The following is a 24,782-nucleotide window of genomic DNA, read 5'->3' as shown; positions in this document are numbered from 1 at the left end:
GGGCTGGTGAAACCCACAAAAAACAGCTGGACTGAACAAAGGGGAGCACATGGATCCCAGACTGCTCTCTGGGAGGCCAGCATGGGACTGATCCAGACCCCTTGAATCAGTGAACAGGCCTAAGCAATCTATGGGGCCTTGGGTAGTAGATCAGTATTTATCCCTGGTCAACAAATGGTCTTTAGGAGCTCATTCCATATGGAGAGATGCTCTCTCATCTGGACACATGGGGGAGAACCTAAGCCCCACCCCAGATGATACAACAGACTTTGGGGATCCCCCATTGGAGGGATTGACCCTCCCTGGAGAGCAAAGGGGTGATCTGGTGAGAGGGTGAGGGCATTGGTGGGGACAGGGGTGGAGAGGAGGGAGAGTTGGGATTGACATGTGAAGCAGGATTGTTTCTAATTTAAACCTAATTGAGTTTAACCATCTTTTATCTTTTGAAAAACTAAATAAAAATAAATTTAAAAAGTTGAATATATATTTGATGTATGTAGTTATTTTCCTAAAAACTAATACACAAACATGCAAGCAAGTATGTACAGATACACACACACACACACACACACACACACACACACACACACACACACACACTTATAAATACTGTAAATACTGAGACACACATTGTAGTACAAATGATTTGCAAAGGAAAGCCTGAAGTGATATTGCTAAAACAAAATCACAGTAGGTTAGTACCTGTGTTTTAACTTAAACACAATTAAAAACCATAAAACCATAGTAAGAAGTAAGAAACTGGGCTTAAAAATACTAGATTGATATTACCAAGATTATATTTGGAAGCATGTCTCCAGTCTCACTACTGTTTCTACTCCAGCTGTATTTGCATTGGTTTTCTGTTCTCTGTCATTGTTTAATAATTTTGAGTTAAGAGAGAAACCCTTAAAGACTGTTCTAAACCAGGTTTTCCAATAGATAATCTGTCACTAAGAACCTATGATGCTTCCTGTTAAAACGCAACAATGCAGTTACAAAGATATTGGCTGGACATTATATCTTCCTAAATTCCACAAAGCTGAGCAGCCCAAAGTACTAGTTTTAAGTTGATGCAGAATATTGAGCAGTAGGTAAACATCATTGTGTATTCTATTCCAAACAATCCACAAATGAAAGAGTTATCACCACACTGCTTGTTTCATTTGCAGTCAGTCATGTCTTGAAACCGGGTAGTTATGTTGTTATTTACAAAATTATTCTTTCGATGTTAAAATAAAACTCTATGTCCCCAGAGAAGGGGAAGGGACAAGATCTCCTGAGCTAATTGGGAACATGTGGGTAGGGGAGAGCGAGCTGCCAGAATGAGAGGAGGAGGGGAGAGGAAGAAATGGAGCAGCAGAAATGTTGAGAAGGGGGAAGAATAGAGGAGAGCAGGATGAGAGATACCATATCAGAGGGAGCATAGATACCACCTCAAAGGCATAGAAAGTACATTTAATGAAATCATAGAAGAAAGCTTTTCCAATCTAAAGAAGAAAATGCCTTTGAAGATATAGGAGCTTACAGAACACCAAATAGACTGGACCAAAGAAAAAGCACTCTTGTCACATAATAACCAAAACACAAAATATAAAAAATAAAGAAAGAATATTAAGAGCTGCAAGGGAAAAGGCCAAATAACATAGGAAAGCAGACCTATCAGGATAACTTCTCAATGAAGACTCTCAAAGCCAAACAGACATTATGCAGACTGTAAGAGAACATGGATACCAACCCATACTATTATAACCAGGAAAACTTTCAGTCACTATAGATGGTGAAAACATGATATTCCATGACAAAACCAGATATAATTAATATCTATGCATAAATCCAGTGCTACAGAAAGCACTAGAAGGAAAATTCCAACCCAAGGAGTCCAGAGGTACACAGAAAGGCAAGGTAATAGATAATCCCACATCAGCAAATTCTAAAAAAAGAGAAAAGAACACACACACACACACCACCACCACCACCACCACCACCACCACCACCAAAAAGTAACAAGAATCAACAATCACTGGTCATTGATATCCCTTAACGTCAATAGACTCAGCTTGTCTAAGCTTGTCTATAAAAAGACACAGGTTAAAAGAATGGATTTGGAAAGAGGATCCAAACTTCTGCTCCATACAAGAATCCAAGCTCAATTTCAAAGACAGACATTACCTCAGAATAGAAGGTTTGGAAAAGACTCCAATCAAATGTACCTAAGAACAAAGCTGGTGTAGCTATTCTAGTATCTAACCAAATAGATAAAAGATAGATGAAAGACATTTCATATTCATCACAGGAAAAAATCATCAAGAAGAAGTCTAAATCCTGAACATAAATGCCCCCAAATTCAAGTGCATCACACAGTAATAATGGGAGACTTCAGCACCCTACTCTTATCAGTGGAATGATCTGCCAGACAGAAAAGTAACAGAGAAATCAGGGATATAACAGTTTGAGAAATCAGGGATATAACAGTTTTTATGATTCAAATTGGCTTATAAGTAATCTATAGAACATTCCACCAAAGAACAAAAGAATATACCCTCTTCTAAGCACCCCATGGAACCTTCTTTAAAATTAACCACATACTCACTCACAAAACAAATTTCAGTGGATAAAAAAAAAAGATTGGAATAAACGTCTCTGTCTTATCAGATCAACCAGGCTTAAAGGTATAATTCAACAGCAACACAAATTCTAGAATTCCTACAACCTCATAGAAACTGAATAATGATCTAATGAATCACCAATGGGTCAAGGAAGATACAAGGACAGAAATTAAAGATTTCCTAGAATTCAATGAAAATGAGTGTAGAATGTACACAAACTTATGGGACACTTTGAAAGCAGTATGCTAAGAGGAAAGTTACAAAAAGGCTACACAATGAAGTTAGAGAAATCCAACACTATTGAATTGATAGAACACCTGAAAGCTCTAGAACAAAAACAAGTAAACTCACCCAGGAGGAGTCCATGACAGGAAATAATCAAATTGAGGGCTAAAAATCAACGAAATAGAAACAATGAGAGCAATAGAAAGAAATAATGAAACAAAGAGATTGATCCTTGAGAAAATCAATAAGATACACAAACCCTCATCCAAATTAGCCTAAAGGCAGAGAAAGAATATCCAAATTAACAAAATCAGAAAAGAAAAGGGAGACATAAAAACAGATACTGAGGAAATCCAGAATATCATCAGGTTATACTTCAAAAACATCTACTCCATAAAATTGAAAAATTTAAAAGAAATGGATAGACAGGTGTTGGTGGCGCACATCTTTAATCCCACCACTCAGGAGGCAGAGGTAGGCAGATTTCTGTGAGTTTGAGAACAGCCTGGTCTCCAGAGAGAGTGTCAGGATAGACTCCAAAGCTACACAGAGAAACTCTGTCTCAAAAACCAAAAAAAAAAAAAGAAAAAGAAATGGATAATTTTCTGCATAGGTTCTACATACCAAAATTACATCAAGACCAGAAAGACCAGAGAAACAATTTAAATAGGTCTATAACCTCTAAAGAAATAGAAGCAGTCATTAAAAGTCTCCCAACAATAACAAAAAACAAACAAACAAACAAACAAACAAACAACAACAAAACAAAACTCCCAACCCAGGAACAGATAGCATCAGCCAAGATTGCTATTAGAATTTCAAAGAAGAATTAATTCTAGTACTCTTCAAATTGTTCCACAAAATAGAAACAGAAGGAACAGCAGGCCACTCTCCCTTATGAACATTGGCGATGCAAAAAATACTCAATAAAATACTGACAAGCTGAACTCAAGAAAACATCAGAAAAATCATCTACCATGATGAAGTAGGCTTTATTCCAGAAATGCAGAAATCTGTCATTGTAATCCACCATATAAACAAATTGAAAGAAAAAACAACACATGACCATCTCATTAGATGCTGAAAAGGCCTTCAACAAACCCAGCACCCCTTTATGGTGAAGGTCTTGGAGAGATCTGGGATACATGGAACATGTCTAAACTTAATAAAAGCATTATATACATCAAGTTGACAGCCAATATCAAATTAAACAATGAGAAAATGAAAGCAAGGCCACTAAAACCAAGAACAATACAAGGTTGTCCACTCCCTCCGTATGTATTAAATATAGTACTAGAAGTTCTAACTAGTGCAATAAGACAAAAAAAAAGGAGATCAAATTCATACAAACTTGAAAGGAAGAAGTCAAACTATCATTATTTGCAGTTCATATGATTGTAGACAAAAGTGACCCCAGAAACTCTACCTGGGAACTCCTATAACTGATATACATCTTCAGTAATGTGGTAGGATACAAGCTTAACAAAAAAATCACTTGCTCTCCTATATAAATAGAAATCAGAGAAACATCACCCTTCACAATAGCCACAAATTTAAAATATCTTGCGGTATTTCTAACCCAACAAGTGAAAGACCTGTATGACACGAGCTTTAAATTCCTAAAGAAAGAAATGTGAGAGGATATCAGAAAAATGAGAGACCTCCAATGCTCTTGGATAGGTAAGATCAACATAATAAAAATGGCAATTTACCAAAGGAATCTAAAGATTCAAAGTAATCCCCATCAGAGAACAATACTCAGGTTCATATACAAAAAAAACCTAAAAAACCAGAATAGCTAAAACAATCCTGTATAATACAGGAACTTCTGGGAGCATCACCATCCATGACTTCAAACTCTACTATAGAGCTATAGTAATGAAAACAGCGTGATATTGCCATTAAAATAGACAGATTAGAATGGAATAGAATTGAAGACCCTGACATTAATCCACACACCTATGAAAACCTGATTTTTGACAAAGAGGCCAAAATTGTACAATGGAAATATGCAAATGTCTTTAACAAATAGTGCTGGGATAACTAGATGTCAAAATGTAGAATATTGCAAATAGATCCATATCTATTGCCATGCAAAAATCTCAAATCCAACTGGATCAAGGACCTTAACATAAATCCAGACCCATTGAACCTCATAGAAGGGAAAGTCAGAAGTAGCCTTGAATGAATTGGCATAGGAGAACACTTTCTAATTATAACACCAGTAGCAGAGACACTGAAAGCAACAATTAACAAATGGGACCTCCTGAAACTGAAAAGCTTCTGTAGGGCAAAAGACACTGTTAATAAGATAAAACAACAGCCTACAGAATAGGAAAATATCTTCACCAGCCCCACATCTGACAGAGGGCAGAATTACACAATACATAAAGAACTCAATTATCTAGATAATCAGCATACAAAATAACTCATTTGTAGAGAGTGTGGAGGGAAGAGAAAAGTCGTCATGACCATGATGGAGAAACCCACAAAAAGAGATGATCTTACCAAGTTGGATGTAAAACTGGGGTAGCAGAATTGGACTGAACCAAGTCAGTTAGGAGGTCTGGGCAGTCTATGGGACCTCTGACAATGGAAACAGTATTTATCCCTAGTGCTCAAATGGACTTTGAGAGCACATTCCCCATGGAGTGCTACTCTCTCAGCTCAGATGCATGGGGGGAGGGCCTATGTCCTACCCCCAAATGATATGGTGGACTTTGATGATTCCCCTATGGAAGGCCTCACCCTCCCTGGGGAGTGGATAGGTTTGAGGTAAGGGGGTAGCTGGGGGACATGGGAGGATGAGAGGGAGAGGGAACTGGGATCGATATGTAAAATAAGATTGTTTCTGAAAACAAGAAGAAAAATGGGATACAGAGATAAACAGAATTCTCACCAGATGAATATGAAAAGGCCAGAAGACATTTAAGGAAGTGCTCAACATTCTTAACCTTCAGGGAAATCAAAATGTCTCTGAAATACCATCTTACACCTGTCAAAAAGGCCAAGATCAAAACTTCTAAGGAGAGTTTACTTGGAGAGGATGTGGAGTCAGGAAAACACTGCTCCACTGCTGGTGGGAGTGCAAACTTGTGTATCCACTTTGGAAATAATTATGGTCATTTCTCAGAAAATTTAAATCACTCTACCTCAAGATACCACTCTTGAGCATATACACAAAGGATGCTCAACTATATCACAAGGGCAGTTGCTTAAAATATTTATAGCAGCATTATTTGTAATATTTAGAACTGGAAGCAACCTATATGCCCCTCAACTGAAGAATGGATAAGGAAAATGTGTTACATTTACACAACAGAGTACTGCTCAGTTGTGAAAAAACATAGTGACCTCATAAAATTTGCAGGCAAATGGATGGAACTAGTAAAAACCATCCTGAGGTTACCTAGATCCAGAAAGACAAACATGGTATGTATTTACTCATAAGTGGATATTAGTTATAAAACAAAAGATAATCAGACTACAATCCACAGCTCCAGAGAAGCTAGATAACAAGGAGGACACTAAAAGGGAAACATGGATCACCCTGGGAAGGGAAATTATATGAAATCTACTTGATAAACTGGGGATTGTGAGGGGGTAAGGAAGAGGGAAGGATGGAAGAGAATATGAAAGAACTGGATTGGAATTGGTGAGGTGAGGAAGGGATACAGTGTAAGAGCAATGAAAGGGAAATCTTAATGGAGAGAGTCACTATGGGCTTAGTGAGAAACCTGGTACTAGGGTAATTCCCAAGAATCCACAAGTATTACCCCAGCTAAGACTACAAGCAACAGTATAGGGGATAACTGAATTGGCCTAAACCTGTATACAGATGGGTGAATACCCCAAATATCATTATAGATCCTTCATCCAGTAATTGGTGGAACCAGATGCAGAGATTCAGAACCAAGACCCAGGCTGAGCTCTGGGTCATGTTGGAGAAATCTAGAGACAGCTAAACCAAGCTACTGGAAACTCATGAACTCTAGACTGTTAGCTGTAGAGAACCCAGTAGACAGAACTAGACTCTTCTTATGCTGGAGATAGTTGTGAAGCTTGAACTATGTAAGGGGTTCCTGGCAGTAGGACCATGTTGCAAAACTGGTACATCAGCTAGCTTATTGGAGCATATTCGCTTTGGTGGGATGTCATGCTCAGTCTTAAATGCTTATGAGAGGAAGGGGCTTTTCCATGCCCTAACTTATTTTGTCAGCTTTTGTTGATCCTCATGGGAGCACTTACATACGAGGAGTGGATTAGGGGTGCGCTGGGTTAGGAAGGTGAGGAGGGGCAGTAGGAGGGGTGGGAAGAACTGTTTGGATAGTGAAATGAAATTTAAAAAACAAAAGACCCAGGATAGCCAAAACAACTCTGTACAATAAAGGAATTTTTGGTGGCATCACCATCTCTGACTTCAAGCTCTATTATAGAGCCATAGATCTGAAAACAGCACCATGCATGAAACTTAAATGCAAATGGATCAAAGATCTCTCCATAAATCCAGCAACACTGAATCTTCTAAAAAAGAAAGTGGGAATTACCCTTGAACAAATTGGCACATTCCTGAACATCACACCAGTAGCACAGACACTGAGGTCTGCAATTAATAAATGGTACCTCCTGAAACTGAGAAGCTTCTGTAAGGCAAAGGACACAGTCAGTAAAACAAAACGACTGCCCACAGAATGGGAAAAGATCTTCACCAACCCCACATCTGACAGAGGGCGGATTTCCAAAATATACAAGGAACTCAAGAAGCTAACCACCAAAACACCAAACAATGAAATTAAAAAGTGGGGTGCAGAACTAAACAGAGAATTTTCAACAGAGGAATCTGAAATGGCTGAAAGACACTTAAGAAACTGCTCAAAATCCTTGGCCATCAGAGAAATGCAACTCAAAACAACTCTGAGAAACCACATCACGCCTGTCAGAATGGCTAAAATTAAAAATACCAATGACAATCTATGCTGGAGAGGATGTGGAGAAAAAGGAAACTCCTCCATTACTGGTGGGAGTGCGAACTTGTAAGGCCACTCTGGAAATCAGTATGGTGGTTGCTCAGAAAAATTGGAATCAGTCTAGCTCAAGATCCAGCAATTCCTCTCTTGGGTATATACCCAAATAATGCACGATCATTCAACAAGGACATATGTTCATAGCAGCATTGTTTGTAATAGCCAGAACCTGGAAGCAACCAAGATGCCTCTCAACTGTAGAATGGATAGAGAAAATGTGGTACACTTATACAATGGAGTATTACTCAGCAGGAAAAAGCAATGTAATCTTGAAATTCGCAGCTAAATGGATGGAACTTGAAGAAACCATCCTGATTGAGGTAACCCAGTCACAAAAAGACAAGCATGGTATGTACTCACTCATATATGAATTTTAGACATAGAGCAAAGGATTACCAGCCTACAACCCTCTTCACGAAAGAAATTAGGAAACATGAAGTACTCTATGGGATAAATGCATGGACCCCAGGAATGGGAATGTGCAGGAACTCCTGAGCTAATTGGGAGCATGAGGGTAGGGGAAAGGGAGCTACCAGAATGAGAAGAGGAGAAGAGGAGAGGAGAGGAGGAAATGGAGGAGCAGAAATATTGAGTTGGGGGAAGAATAGAGGATAGCAGGATGAGAGGTACCATATTAGAGGGAGTCATTATAGGTCCAAGGAGAGATCTGGCGCTAGGGAGATTTCCAGAGATCTACAAGGATGACACGAACTGACAATCCAGGCAATTGGTGGAGAGGACAACCTAAACGCCTTTTCCCTAAAATGAGATTGATGACTACTTCTTATGCCATTCTAGAGCCTTCATCTAGTGGCTGATGGAAGCAGAGGCAGACATCCACAGATACACAATGAACTGAACTCTGGAACCTTTTTGCAGAAAGGGAGGAATGAAGATCGAAGGGGTCTGTACCAGGTTGGAGAAACCCACAAAACAGCGGGCCTGAACAAGGGGAAACACATCGATCCTAGATGCTGTATGGGATGCCAGTACAGAACTGATCCAGACCCCTGAACATGGATGTCAATGAGGAGGCCTCTGCACTCTAGAGGGCCCCTGGTAGTGGATTAGTATTTTTCCCTGGTGTAAGAAGGGACTTTGAGAGCCCATCCCATGTGAAGGGGTGCACTCTTGCCCTGGACACATGGGGAAGGGCCTAGGCCCAGCCCAGGATGATGTGGTGGACTTTTCAGAGCCCCCGTTGAGGGCCCTACCCTGCCTGGGGAGTGGAGGGTGGATGGGGTTGGGGGTAGGTCAGGGTGGGGTCAGAGGTGTGAGGGTGAGGGTGAGGGGAGGGAGAGGGAAAAGGGATTGACATGTGAAACAAGCTTGTTCCTAATTTGAACTAATAAAAAAGAATAAAAGAAAAAAATAAATGAGAGTAATATATTTTCCTTGTTCTGGACCAGTTGAGTTAAATCACCAAAGCAGTCAAAAATATAGTAAGTCAAATAGTGACATTTGTATTTAAAATCTTTACTGAGAGACACAGTACTCATAATGGGAAGGGATGTGTTCTCATTATAAATTGGTAATGGATATGTCTATTTCCAATTTACCACAACTTTGCTGTTTTCTTCCATAGCTTGATTTGTATTCTCAGAAGAAGCAGATGTCTTACCAGTACCCACTGTCTCCCTGCTTCTGGTTCCATAATTTACTGGCTTTTGTACTTTAAGGGATGAAGGTAGGGTCTATTTTTTATATTTTAAATTTCATTTTATATTCCAACCAAAGTTCTCCCTCCCACACTTTTCCTACCCCCCTTTTTTCCCCATCTCCCATCCACCACTCCCAACAGGTAAGGGCCCCCATGGAAAGTAGGAAAAGTTTGGAACATTAAGTTGGGGCAGGGAAAATCCCTTCCCCCTACTTATTTTTATAACCCTTGATTAGTGAATCTTCCAAACCTCATCAGAGAATCTTCTTTTTGTACTACATAATGATTATAATAGAAGCTCACAACTGGTCAAACTGCAAACAACAAGAAACTGTGGAGTGCTTAACCTATATTATACACCTGTATCATTATCCTTACCTGAAAGTATCAAGGATCACCAGAGAAAAGGGGGCAGAGACATTGTAAGAGATAGATGTACTGAATGAGTTTTCTGAAGCAGTGTTTTCAGAACATGGCCAAGAAGTTACATATATGATCTCACAGAAACTGTGGATAGGTACACAAGACCTCCACATAATCAAGTTAGCCAAAATTTCAGAATGGACATGGAAGGACTTTCTAAGTCCTAAGCCATGGTGAGAAGCTACTGACAACTGAATGCTGTTACACAGAGAACATACTGGCTCCATTGTGTGAATTTGATGAGTTTAAAAAAGATTACATCTAGTTAGGAGAAAAGTAAGTAGGGAAGAATTAGAGGGGAATGAGTGGCAGGGTATCTGATCAATATACATTATATTCATACATAAAATTCTCAGGCAATAGTTTTAATTACATATGCATAAACCTTACAAAGATATTTTCATGCATTAGAAAAGAGGATTTGGGTCAATGACAACAGGAATAAACTAGAATAAAGGAAGAAGTTCAACCCTCTATGAAGGGAGAAAACAGACTCATGACAAAGTGTGAGGTAATATTTGTGAAATACTTATTTGAAAAAGACTTTAGGATAAATCATAGGAAGAACTTGTTGCTCACATGTAAAAAATAAAGAATCCAAGAAAAAAATAAAAAATGGCACAGATAATCAAAATTTACAATGATAAAACTAGAAAAGACCTAAGCAAATCAAACTAGTTCATAAATGCTGATAGTGAATGGAGCACCAGAATTTAGGAATGCTTTTCATAAAATCACCCCAGTGCCTCCAGCATACTTTCTGCTGAAAAGGAGGAGGCTATCCCATAATATGACATGGCAGACATGTGAACAGCTCTATGTGCTTCCTCCCTCGAGCCGTTTAAGTCAGATATGCACAGAGACAGAGTTTACACCATAGAAACTGTTGGGAAGATGGGCTTACCTAAAATGAAAAACTACATATGCATACAAAAATAATGTCAATGCCCCAAATTCTAGAAATGTGGGAGACATATTCTTGAACAATCCAAAATAAAACATGGATTTATTTTGTGTTCTTCATTCATTCCATACTTACTTTGGGGGGACAGATTCAGAAATAGGTGCTTGGTGTAACTTAAGGAATAGCAAGTAACAATTAAATCCACAATTTGACAAGAACAACATTGAGCCCTTTAAAAAGGCAACAACATGGAAAGTGTTTTCAACATGCACAAAACTGGGCAGAACTTATATAACAATTCCTACAAGTGTAGAACATCTCAAAAGTTATCTGTATCAGGGCCAATAATGTGATAATGTGATAAATGGCTTCATTTGCTTACACCCAAAAAATTACAATTAGAAGCTGACACATGACAATCAAAGATAGCAAGATGCACATTTTATTTAAAGCATGAAGCTAGGGAATGCTTCAAGGAAAAGATGCAAACATAAATGATAGAATGACATGTATAAGCCAGGCAGAGAATGAAAGAACTTTAAGTACTTTGCCTGGAGGGTAGTGGTAACATAATTTACTTTAAAACCTTGAAACAAGGAATTTTTACCCAATGAACAATGTTAGGTTAATTCATATTTTCTCTTGGAAATAATACAAAGAGAAAAGTAGCTGCAATTAAATAGGATTATATACACACCATATAAGTTTGTTTTTTTGTTTACAGTTGTGACAATACAGATGTAAATGATGCCCTAGACATTAATGAACTTCTTTGCAGTAATATCTGGCATGTGAAACTGTTGGTACTTGACATCCTTAGCCCTTTCTTCCATTGTACCTTGGAAATACAGTTGATTTTAATTCACCAGCATGCCTGTGAATGCCTTCCACTTGTCCGTAAGGTGATGGAAATGAATTAATATATAAGATGAGCTGAAATAAAACTGGAATACTTTTCTTTTTTTTTAACCAACCTCCCACCCTATCCTCCCTCTGCTACCCATGGAGTGTGAGGCCCTCCATGTGGGATAGCCGAAGAAAGTCATATCATCAGGGCAGGGCCTAGGCCCTCACCCATGTGTCCAGGCTGAGAGAACATCCCTTCATGTGGACTGGGCTCCCAAAGTCCATTGATATGCCAGAGGTAAATATTGGTCTACTACCAGAGGGCCCATATATTACTGAAGTCTACTCACTGATAACCACATTCAGCGGGATCTGGATCAGTCCCATGCTGGCCTCCCAGCCATTAATTGGGGGTCCATGAGTTCCCCCTTGTTCAGGTCAGCTATTTCTGTGTCAGCTCAGTCTTGACCTCTTTGTTCTTCACTCCTTCCCTTTTGAAACTGGATTCCAGGAGTTCAGTTCAGTGTTTAGCTGTGGGTGTCTGCTTCTGCTTCTATCAGCTGCTGGATGAAGGCTCTAGGGTAGCATATAAGGTAGTCATCAGTCTCATTATTGGGCAAGGGCATTTAAGGAAGTATCTTCACTATTGCTTAGATTGCCAGGTGGTGTTATCCTTTATTAGATCTCTGGAATTCTCCCCAGTGCCAACTCTCTCCTCAAATCTATAATGGCTCCTTCTATTATGATATCTCTCATCCTATCATCTATTCTTCCCACGACTCAACCTTCCTGTTCCTCCATTTCCTCCTTTCCCCTCCTCTTCTCTCCCTCTCTTTCTCCTAGCTCCCTCTTCCATCCTCCATGTTTCCAATCTTCTCAGAAGATCCTATTCCCTTCCTCTTCTCCAGGATACCTATACATGTCTTTCTTAGGGTACTCCCTGATTCCCAGCCTCTCTGGTGGTATGGATTGTAGGCTGGCAATCCCCTGATCCAACCTAAAATCCATTTATGAGGGAGTACATATATGTTTGTCTTTTTGTGACTGGGTTATCTCACTAAAGATGGTTTCTTCTAGTGTTATCCATTTGCCTGTGAATTCAAGATTCCATTTTTTTTTCTGCTGAGTAGTACTCCATTGTGTAAATATACCACAATTTCTCTATCCATTCTTCAGTTGAAGGGCATCTAGGATGCTTCCAGGTTCTGGATATTACAAATAATGCTGCTGGGAACATAACTGAACAGATGCTCCTGTGGTATGAATGTGCTTCTTTGGGATATATGCCTAAGAGTGGAATTGCTAGATCTTGTGGTAGACTGATTCTCATTTTACTGAGGAACTGCCATACTGATTTCCAAATGGCTGTGCAAGTTTACACTCCCACCAACAGTGAAGGAATATTCACCTTTCTCCATATTCTCTCCAGCATAAACTGTCATCGATATTTTTGATTTTAGCCATTCTGACAGGAGTAAGATGTTATTTCAGAGTTGTTTTGATTTGCATTTCCCTGATGGCTAAGGCTGTTGAGCACTTTGTTATGTGTCTTTTAGCCATTTTTAGAAAATAATCATTGATAACATATTTTTAGTTATTATCAAGTTTAAAATTGGATTTGAGTATTTTTATATGAAAAACTATAATTAACTGTTTATAGAGGGATAACTAGAAATAAATTGTGTAATGACACTCATCTTATATAGAATTTATTTAGCACTGACTTTATAGTATTGAGTCTTATTTCTACTTTTCAAGCTTAAATTTGTCTTCAGATTCATGATGGACTAAATATGTTATGTAAAAGTATGTTTTTCAAGGAAACTTCCCCAGCCTCAGAATAAATTTGTGAACATTCATCAAATTTACATAAATTCGAAGAAATATTTCCTGAAAGCTGCAGTGTCACAATAAACTGAGATAAACTTGGCCTGTTGAAGGAAGTGATTTCATTGAACAGTAAATATGGTGATTTCAGTATATATCCAAAAGAGGACAATGCGGCATATCTAGCTCCAAGTCAGTAAGCTATGGGTATCACAACAGATAATTTAAGGTTTTCACATGATGTTAGGTAAGACAGAATCTTGGTGAAAAATTCCTCACTGTAGTGGTTACTTATCCTGTCTGATACTAGTTCTTCATAGTTCCATCATTCTAGAAAGCTTTGATATTCTGGAGGAAATCCTCTATGACTCAATAAATTCTATGTCTTTATAGAATTATATAAAATTAAGACCAATTTCACTGATTTTTTTATATTCAAGATATGCATTAGGCTTGAAACTCAAGCCATGATTAGTAGACAGTCCTTGCACATGCAGATTTTGTCTGTGGCATTATTTAGAACTGGCATGTGTCAAAATGATGGCAGTAAGAAGCAGTGTGACTTACTTGTTACAGTAATACTCTCAGATTGTCTATGGCACATACCGACACACATTGCTACTCCTGGTTTATCCACTGTAGTTAACACAATGGTCTGTTTGAAACTACTTAAATAGCATTTATCTACCTGTATGCCTTTATCTATTTGAATCTTTTTGCTCTGAGCCTGTCTGTCTCATATTTTTGCAAACCACAAGAGCTTGAGGACATTGCACTGAACACTGGTTAAGACAATGTAACTAGTGCCTAGTTGCACAGATCCAAATATCTGCTGCCTCCTTAAGAGGGTGACAATTAGAAAATTAGAAATTCTTGAGAATTACACCTCTGTTTGTGAAATAGGAATAATGATAACATTTTTACAGGTTTTTATGAGAAGTAGATAGTATTCACATAAAGCACTTGCTGAAAACCTAGCATATAATATCTTTTCAAAAGTATTAATTACTCCTATTAATAAACCCCTATGAATTTTGTGAGTCACAAATATGATTGCTTTATGATATCAAGTATTTTTAATGTATTTAAAGAAAGAAATGCTATAAATATGCAAATGTAAGCATAGTTATACCCATAAAATATCAAAAGAAAACAGATTATTAAAATATGGCCGGGCATCGGTGGCGCCCACCTTTAATCCATCACTCGGGAGGCAAAGGCAGGCAGATCTCTGCGAGTTCAAGGCCAGCCTGCTCTCCAGAGCAAGTGCCAAGATAGGTTCCAAAGCTACACAGAAAAACCCTGTCTCAAAAAAGAAAATAAAATATGACCCATGGTTTCAGGATGGATTTTTTTTTGTTAGTGTTAAAGAAGTTTTATGTTGTCATGTACATGATATAAGAGGATATGATGTGAGACATCTTTGCAGTTCAATCTCCTGTGTCATATCTCAATTCCTTGTTTGTAAAACTATCTCATTTCTTATGAGTTTCTAATTCTAATTTTAGGAAAAATTTGTTATGTTTGGAGTATTTTCTCAAGTCTTTCAAAACTGGAATCCTAAAAGAAAATACATATTACTTTTACTTATGATTTTTTATAGTAAGTTCCAATTTCCTTCCAACTCAGTGAGATATTCTTTACTCAGAAATTCTTCATGAACAAGCATAACTCAAATATCAAACAACACTAGAGGTGACCATCTATGTCACTGCCATTTGATACTCAATAGTTATTTTATAGCACACTGGTTATAGATATCTTTTAACTTTGACCATAGCTAAGGTCACTGTGCAGGAATAAGTAGTCAATTATTCTAAAAGATTGTATTTTGGAACAATATCCAACATTTGAGAGTATATATACAGATTCTATTAACTCTAATTTCACACAAAGCATGCCTAGTACACATACAACAAAGAAATGTAGCAACCATAATTCATGGAGAATTTTAAAAAGCAGTTAAAAAATCTATGTGAAATGTCTAATTTAATTGTACATAATTACAATTGTTAACTGAGAGCTCTATAAAATGTATGTGGCAAAACCATGATTAATTCAAATTACATAATATGTTGGATTTACTTTACTAAATTTTGGTTTAATATGCACTCTGTTTTGTAAATATATAATATTTTCTTTAAGCATTCCTTGGTTAAGGGGCATCTAGGTTGTTTCAAGTTACTTGCTACTATGAATAACACTGCTATGAACATAGATGAGCAAGTGAGCTTATATAGGATGGAAAATCCTTTGGGCATATATCCAGGAGTGATGAAGCCTGGTCTTGAGGTAGATCGATTCCCAATTATTTGAGAAACCATAATATTGATTTCCAATGTTACTGTACAAGTTTGCACTCCCACCATCAGTGGTGGAGTGTTCTCCTTGCTCCACATCCTCAACAGCATGAATTGTCTCTTGTATTTTTGAATTTAAAAATTCTGACAAGTTTAAGATGGAATCTCATAGTAGTTTTGATTTGCATTTCCCAGATGGCTAAGGACATTAAATATTTCTCTTATTGCTTCTTTGTCATTTGAAATTTCTCCATTGAGAACTCCCTTTTTGAATATGTACCCCATTTTTAACTGGGCTATTTTACTGATTGATGTCTAGCTTCTTGATTTTTTTTTGTATTTTGAAAATTAGCCATTTGTCAGTTATAGGATAGTTGGAACTCTTTTCCCATTCTGTAGGATGCAGATTTCTTTCCAGTTGATGGTGCCCTATGCCTTAGAGAAGCTTTTCAGTTTCATGAGGTTTCATTTATTAATTGTCAGTCTTAGTACCTGCACTATTGGTGTTCCATTCAGGAAGTTGTCTCTTGTGCCAATGCACTCAAGGTTTTCCCCACCTCCTCTTCTATCAGGTTCAATGTCTTGGGTTTTATCTTGAGATCTTTGGTTGACTTGGACTTACATTTTGTGTGGGGTGATAGATATGGATCTGCTTGCATTCTTCAATATGAAGAAATCCAGTTATACCAGTGAATTTGTTAAATGTGTTTTCTTTTTTCTTTTGTCCATTGTATACATCTGAATTTTTTTATAATAAGCCAAGTGTCCATAGGTGTGTGGATTTAAATCTGGATTTCTCTAGGGTCTTTGCTTTGATTCCCATGATCAGCTGGTCTGTTTGCAAGCCAATATTATATGCGTTTTTATTACTATAGCTCTGTAATAGAACTTGAAATCAGGGACGGTAACACTTCCAGAAGTTCTTTTATAGTAGAGGATACTTTTATCTATCCTGTCTTTTTTTATTTCCTGGTGTAGTTGAATATTGTTATTTGTCTGTAAATAATTGTGTTTGAATTTTGATGGTGATTACATTGAATCTGTACATTGCTTTTGGTAAGATGACAAATTTTACTATGATAATCCTATATACATGAGCATGGTAGATCTTTCTATCTTCTGATATCTTTTCCAGTTTCTTCCTTCAAAGACTTGAAATTCTTGTCATACAGTTCTTTCTTGTGCTTGACCAGGGATACCCCAAGATATTTTACATTATTTGTGGCTATTGTGCAGGATATTGTTTCCCTGATTTCTTTCTAAGCCCACTTATCCTTTTTATATAGGAGGGCTACATTGCCTTTACTATGGTTAGGTACATTACTCGCATCTCTGATCTCTCCAAGACGTTTATCATTAAGTTTTGTTGTATTTTATCTAGGAATTTTCAGTATTTAATGAGATATTCATGTGATGTTTTTCTTTCATTTTGTTTATATAGTCGATTACATTGACAGATTTTTGTATATTGAACATTCCCGTATCTCTAGGATGAAGCCTACTTTGATCATGGTCGATGATCTTTACTATGAGTTCTTAGATTCAGTTGCAAGTATTGCACTGAGTATTTTTAATCAATGTTTATGAGGGAAATTTTATCTGTAACTCTCTTTCTTTACTGAGTATTTTGTGGTTTTGAGTATCTGAGTGATTGTGGCCTCATACAGTGATTTTTGTAATGTTCCTTCTGGACCAGGTTGGGGGGCAGAAGATGGACTGAGAAAGTACTTGGAAAGACAATGTGAATTAGTGAGCATTTCTGGGCAAGGTATAAACTTAGTTCAATGGAAACTCCCTGGAATCTACTGAACTGAAACTCAGACTGAGGTGGAGTGTGTGGGTGTGTATGTGGAGGGGTTACTGATCCTGAATGACCCACCTCATAGAACCAGGCAAGATTTCCAGGGCTGGTATTAGATCACTATCCCACCCACAAAACCTTAAAACTACAATTTGTTCTGTCTATAAGAGATGTGCAGCAGCAAACATGGTACAGAAATCAAGGGAGTGGCCAACCAATGGCTGTTCTATCTTGAGACCCATGCCATGAGAAGGAGGATCCTACCCTTGACACTGTCTGCAGAGACAGAGACCAAAATCTGGATAGCCCAGAGACCTAGTATAGGACTAGACAAAAACTGAGTGAAATAATTCCTAGTTATATTCTGCTATAGTTCTAGGCAGCCTAGCGTAATCATCATTAGTGGCTTCACCAAGCAACTGATGGAAACAGATGCAGAGATCCATAGCCAAATCTTAGGCAGAGCTCAGGAAATCCTCTGAAAGATAGGGAGGAAGGATTATAGGAGCCAGGCAGGTAAAGGAAAATACAACATATCTTCAAATAACTGTGGGTCTTAGGAGCTCACAAAGACTAATGTCACAATCAGGAAGCAGATATGGGTCTAACCTCGGTCCTTTGCATAAATGTTATGGATGTGTAGGTTTATCTTCTTGTGAGACTCCTAACAGAGGGAGTGGTGCTGTCTCTGACCTCTTGCCATTTTGGGGATGCATTTCCCCCATACCCACTAAGTTACCCTGTCCAGCCATAATGTGAGACAAGGTGCCTAGACTTATTGTAACATGATATGCCATGTTTGGTTAATATCCCTTTGAGTCCTGAATTTTTCTTAAGGAAAACAGAGGAGGAATGGATTTGGGTAAGAAGTGTGCTGGTGGAAACGGACTAAAAGGAGTGGAGGAAAAAGAAACTGTGGTTGAGATGAAATATATAAAAGAAGAATAAATTTTAAAGATTTAACCTTTATAAACACATTATTTCAAACAAAAAGGAAAAGCAGTAGATAAAAAACAAAAACAAATAAACAAAAACAAGAAAACCAAAGGTGCTGGGCAAGTCTATAAGACATTTTCTTAATTAGCATATTTAACATGGGAAGACCTAAACTTAATTGTATACTCGTAGTTAACATAGCATAACATGGAAGCAGCAAGCTTTTCTTTTTGTCGGCTTGCCCCAATTGTTACTGGCAAGTTTGTCTACTCCATTGATGTAGCCAGCATTAAATCTAACTTCTTCAGGATTCCAAGATAGACTGAAGATAATAGCTCTTCAAGAATCCTTCCAGATCCTAAATTAGGATTAAGAGACATTCAGCTTTATGGAGTGAACACTATGAAAGTCTCATCCTTTCTGTTGTGTGAAAGCCATTATTTAATAGCTGGAATATATCCTGAGAGTCACTCTAATAAATCACATATAGTATCAGTTTAATTCCTTTAGAGACATCCAACAAATATACCTCCTTATGGTAAAAGAATCAGGCAAATGTAACTTAAAAACATCTAAAAAATATCCAATATCTAAATGTGGGGCTTAAAAACCATAACTTATCAAAAGAAATAGACATAAAGAGGAGTGTTTATTCCTCATTAAAGGAAAAATAATACAAGGATCCTAAACATATTTGAATTAAACATATATGAAGAGCACAAAATTTCATTAAAATAAGCACCATTACATCAAAGACAACAGAGTAAGTGAGACACAATGGTTCTGGATCAGTATCCTACTCTAATCTCACCAAAGGCAAAATGATTGAGAAAAACAACTTTCTAAAAAAAATTAAATAGAGAAATCTTGGAGTTAAATGAAATAATATATCGAATGGACCTAGCAGATATCTACAAAATATTACACCTAAACACCAAAAAGCTTTACAAAAAGCCGATGGAGTTTTAGTCAAAATCAACCATATATTATGACACAAAATTAGCATCAACAAATAGGAAAACTGAAATTATATAACAATGGCATGAAGCTAGATAGCAACAACAACAGAAACTACAGAAGTTACAAAATTCTTATGGACGGTAAACCACCCACTACTGAATAAAAGTTGTGTCAAGGAATAAATCAATAAGAAGTATAAAAATATCTAGAATAAAAGGAAATAAAAGAGCAGTGTCAGAGTTAGGCCTGAACTTCAGGCCCAGAACAGCTGCATCAGAGGGAGGTTTGAGCTTCAAGCCCTGAGCAGCATAAAGGGGGTCAGGAGCCCCAGACCTGGGAGCAGTGTCAGAAGGAATCCCCAGCCTCAGGACCAGGAGTGAGGAGTGATCACCTGATGAAACAAGACCAGCGTGAAAAGCCTTGGGTCACATACAAGATCTTCTCTTTACTTTTACTTGACCTTAAAGAGTACTTTTAAATTATGCTAACCAATTGGGCAATTTTGTTGGGTAGTCTTTTACAAAAAGAAAAATGGAAATACCATTTTGATAGCTAATATTTTAATTAACAATAAGAATAAACAATAACTTACTCTCAATGTCTATAATCCAGGAAGAGCTGAAAAGTCATCTCAGCTTCCAATCTACTCCCAGTATTTTCTAAACAAGAATTATTCATAGTTGTGATAACAAGAATAATTATCTTGTCTCTATCATATGTCCCAGAGAGCTAATATCTGAAAATTGAATCTTCACAAGCAATGTTGATACTTGGATCATTAAAGATATTTTTATAAGAACACATCTAGGTTTAAAACTGTCAATTTTTACTTAAACATAGATGTTTACCCAGTATTATATTTAAAATACAAAGCAATCCAAGCTTCCATTGAAGCCACTTTATTTCAGTAATATACAACAGCTCAGACATACAGATATGGTGCTAAGCAAACCTGATAACAGTGGAAAATGTAAGTGAGGAGAATCTTGTATTAAAATCTTATTCCAAAGTCTATTTAAATGGGGTTTTATGCAGTAAAATGTCATTAGCCAAGTATTTCTTTTTCAAAACCACTCCTAGGAATCTGAATTTAAAGTTTAAGCTCAGTATTTAGTTTTCTTTTTCTGTAAATGCTAATGTTTTTACTTTTCATTTACTATTATAAATATTCACTCTGATTCATAGAAAACTATTCACAGGCTACTATTTTGTCATTTTATAGAGTTAAATACATTTGAAAAGAATGATAAATAATCATATCAAAGAAGTTTTTCAAACAAAAAATTCACAGAACATGAGCTACCCAGTGATATTTTTAAAGATATCAACTGCATCCACTGCATTTTTTAAATTTTTTTTGTTTGTTAAAGTTGGTTTCTATTTCAATTCAGTTTAAATTCTTAGTAGACAAAAAAACTATTTACTCTTAGTGTACTAGAGATCTCTACAAAGTTTGGAATATTTGGCAGGCTACATGCCTCTTGTGTGGCTCTGTTCTTAGCTTCTTGCAGCATATTCTTAATTTCATAGTCTATTTTGTGAATATGGAAAAAATAAAAGAAGGATCAACAAGTGACTGCCCATCCTTCTGGTAGACAGACTGTCAATGAGTTAGATCAGTAAAATGTTGGAAACCTGACTATTCCAACACTAAAGATATGGTTTCCCTTTCTTTCCTTCTTTCTTTCTCCTTCCTTCCTCTCTCTTTCATCCTTTCATTCTTTCTTTTCCTCTTTGTTTTGAAAGTATACACACACACACACACACTCACAGAGTCCTTACTTCCTCTATCTTTCTTCCTGTCTTTCCCGCTTTTGAAAGTATACATACACAGAGTCCTCACTTCTTTTCTTTTCCTCTTTCTTTTGAAAGTATACACACACACACACACACACACACACACACACACACACACACACACACACACACACACACAGAGAGAGAGAGAGAGAGAGAGAGACAGAGAGAGAGACAGAGAGAGAGACAGAGAGAGAGACAGAGAGAGAAATAGACAGCTGTCCTGTCAGTAAAAGAAGAAAATAGTGAATTTCTCAAAGCAAATAGATGAAAGAAAAACATACTATATGCATAAAGAGCATTAAAGAAGTACCATTTTGAAATATTACTGAAATAACAAAATTTTATTTGTGCAAGTAAATAATTTTCCAAATTACCAGGCTTTAAAAACATTCATTTTCATTATAATTACTTGTATGCTCAGATATATGTGTTACTAACTCATTACATTTGAGACACTACAATTACTGAAAGAAGAATTGCATTGGTCCAACTCTTAAAAGAGAAACATGGAGCTATGGGATTGTGTTATAAAGTTTTAGAATTAGATCATCAGCCACACAATTCGCTGGGAGATGTATACCATGAAAGGTGTCCAGATATGCTATATTACAATGACTCCTCAGGATATTAGGGACATTTTGTATATCCTTCAGAGTGAGATAACTGTAAGGTGAGAACCAGTAAAGCAAGATGCCTTTTTGTAGGCACAATCATGTGCCTCTGTGAAAGTCAATTCAAGAGGTCCCATGAAGCAATAGAAATTTAAGACAAGAATAGGGTTTGGATACATATGGAAGGTTGGGCTTTTATAAGCATAATGACTAAGTACTGTGAACTCCACTGCACAGGCTAGGATTCAGGTTTTCAAGAAATCCCTCAGGGTGTCTATGGATAGATATATCTCCATTTTATAACAATAAAGTCCTCCTATCAAGTTCCTCTAAATATCTCCAAAGAGAGAGGCTGTAGCAATACTTCAGTTCCTTCTTAGCCCAAGTGCCTCTAGCCCTACCATAGCACTTATAGCCCTAGCACAGTGAAGAGGCTCACATTACTTGTTTGCTACTCAAAATATACTGCATCAGTTTGTAACTGATATTAAAATACAGGAAATACAGATTTAAATCACTCAGTAGATGTCAGTGTTCATGTGCCATCCTTTTAAAATTTCTCCAGTGCATGATTGTGGGATTAGCATTTGCAGAGTGCTATTTTAAATGCAAATTGTACTAAAACTACAAATGATTGAGGATAACTATCATTTGTTACATTGCTCTAGTTATAGGCATCTGTGCTGGAGCTAAATCCACTCCTCAGCCTCAATCCAGGATCCAAAGCATAAGTACAGTTCAACTCATAATTGACTATAAGGTGAATGTAGCCTTACTTTTGGGTTTTGTCAAACCTATTCAAAATGAGCATCCATGCAAAATGTGTACAACATAGGTTTATTAAACATTTTGCATTTAGCTTATTAAAAACTAATATTTATAATAGAAATAAATTTCAGTAAGAGAATGAATTAATTTCTTGTCTATACAATACTTATATACTGAAATATTAGGAAATAATAATTCTCAAAATAACAGAAATATGATGTAATTTGTGAATTTTTATTTTTTGTGTGTTTCTACCTGTGTATTTCTTTCAGTCAGTGATTGAACACCCAGCTACAGCACATATGTAGATGCCAAAGGACCTTTCTCTTGGAAAAGTCATATATTTCTTTCAACCTTATGAGATGATGGGATCAAACTCTGGTCATCAGGCCTGTATGTAAACACCTCCACCCAGTGTGTTATATTTCTTATCCAATGGTATGGATAGCATAGCATGTTGTCCATATATACATGTTTTAAAGAGTTCCTAATTTCCTATATGTTTGCTCAGTTTCCTGCTGATTTGTTACTTTCCTAAGGCATAGACAACCTCACTTAAATTTCCTGACCAGGAATTAAAGAAAAAAAAGCAGATGCCAATCTATCCTTTGTTTTTGGTTGTATATGCTCAATGTCATGATTATTCCATCATGACATTGAGCATATACAAAGGAAAGACTAAAAAGCTACCATATAAAAGTCAAGTCTTGCTAGTATGATTATCACCAGTGCTTTTATTGCTAATAATTAGTCAAGCAGTACTTATTACTGAGTTATATAATCTATCAACAACACTGTCATGTAAATGTTTCAGGATTAAACTATAGAAATTACATTCTAGCCAGTAATTTAAATGTAATATCTGATCTTATTTGCCTTGATTAAAAACATTGCAGAAGACAACACAGGTAACTAGCCAGGGAAATTAACTGGCTCACCAAAGGCCCTAATAATGGGGGGATTGATGAACAGGCTGGAGACTTTATGATTATCTGTGCATACCAAGTGGTAACTGAAAATTACAGAACACCATGATAAACTATAATGGTTGTGTGTTGTGAAGTCTTTTATGGAATTGTATTAAAAATGACTTAAGACTTGTCATTTTTGCTCTTCAATATAAATGGAATTTCAGAACCTTATGATTTTAATTATCTTCCCAATAAGGAATACATTTCTTCTAATCAATTAGCAGTTTAAATACTTTCTCTTCTCTGAGTGCCAAGTTGAAGCATTTGCCCACAAAAGGGATGATATCAGTATTTAATAAATGTTGATAAAAGGAGTTGGACTGAATAGCTGCTTTTCATTTCATCTTGGTCTTGATACTTTCAAAACATGATATCTTGAAGTAACCAATGACTATATTCTTTACTCAAAAATTTTAAGAAACATTGTACAAGAACATAATTGCAAATATTAACACTTCAAAAAATTTCACAATCATTGTCATCCATTAAAATGGGACCAATATTTTATTCACTTTCCTATTCTTCCATTATGTTTTGAATTACCCCATGATCTTTCTGAACAGTTCTTCCTTTTTGTTTCCTTCCATCTTACCCTATGCTTCCTAAAAACAGTTCATCAGCTGCATTTCCTTCCATATTGATCAATGCTTTTATTAAACACTTCATTTCTTTCTATCTCAGCCTGTTTGCTGTAAACAGCTCATCTAAGTTTGTTAGGACTCTAAGAACTCAAGAAAACACCTTTCCATGTACACTTTCGTCTAGTCTGTGTTCAGTTATTTTTTTCTCTGTGTTCATCTCAGACTATGGTACCAGTGCATGGAGCTGACTTTTGTATGTGTGAAGCACTCACCACAGTTGGCCTCATCAGAAGCATCTGCGCAGTCCGGGTCCTCATCACAAACCCAGAGCTTGGAGATGCAATGCTTTGTAGTCTTGCATTGGAAATAGTCAGGAGAGCAGCTGTTTTCAGCTTAAGAAAAAAATATTTTTTAATGTGCAACATTCAGCACAAATGGATATTCTATTTATAAATAGCTATTAGACAAGTACTTGTGACAGTTCAAGGAAAAATTCTCTTTTCATTAATGGGATACTGGGTAGAGGAAACTTATGGTTT

The 24,782-nt window shown here is 36.8% G+C and overlaps 1 protein-coding gene across 1 annotated transcript in view; it reads right to left on the bottom strand.

Moving 5' to 3' along the window:
• The window catches only part of LOC100773941 (low-density lipoprotein receptor-related protein 1B), a 1,050,824-nt gene that overhangs the window by 163,713 nt on the left and 862,329 nt on the right, over nucleotides 1-24,782 (bottom strand). Inside the window, exon 64 of the mRNA XM_035447074.1 lies at nucleotides 24,516-24,635. Coding sequence (XP_035302965.1) covers nucleotides 24,516-24,635 — 120 coding nt within the window. The remainder of the gene's footprint in view (nucleotides 1-24,515; nucleotides 24,636-24,782) is intronic.

This window comes from Cricetulus griseus, chromosome 6, assembly GCF_003668045.3.
Source record: "Cricetulus griseus strain 17A/GY chromosome 6, alternate assembly CriGri-PICRH-1.0, whole genome shotgun sequence".
In the NCBI taxonomy this organism is placed as follows: domain Eukaryota; kingdom Metazoa; phylum Chordata; class Mammalia; order Rodentia; family Cricetidae; genus Cricetulus; species Cricetulus griseus.
Note: the sequence above shows the minus strand (reverse complement) of the source record. Positions and strands in the feature narration are given on the sequence as shown.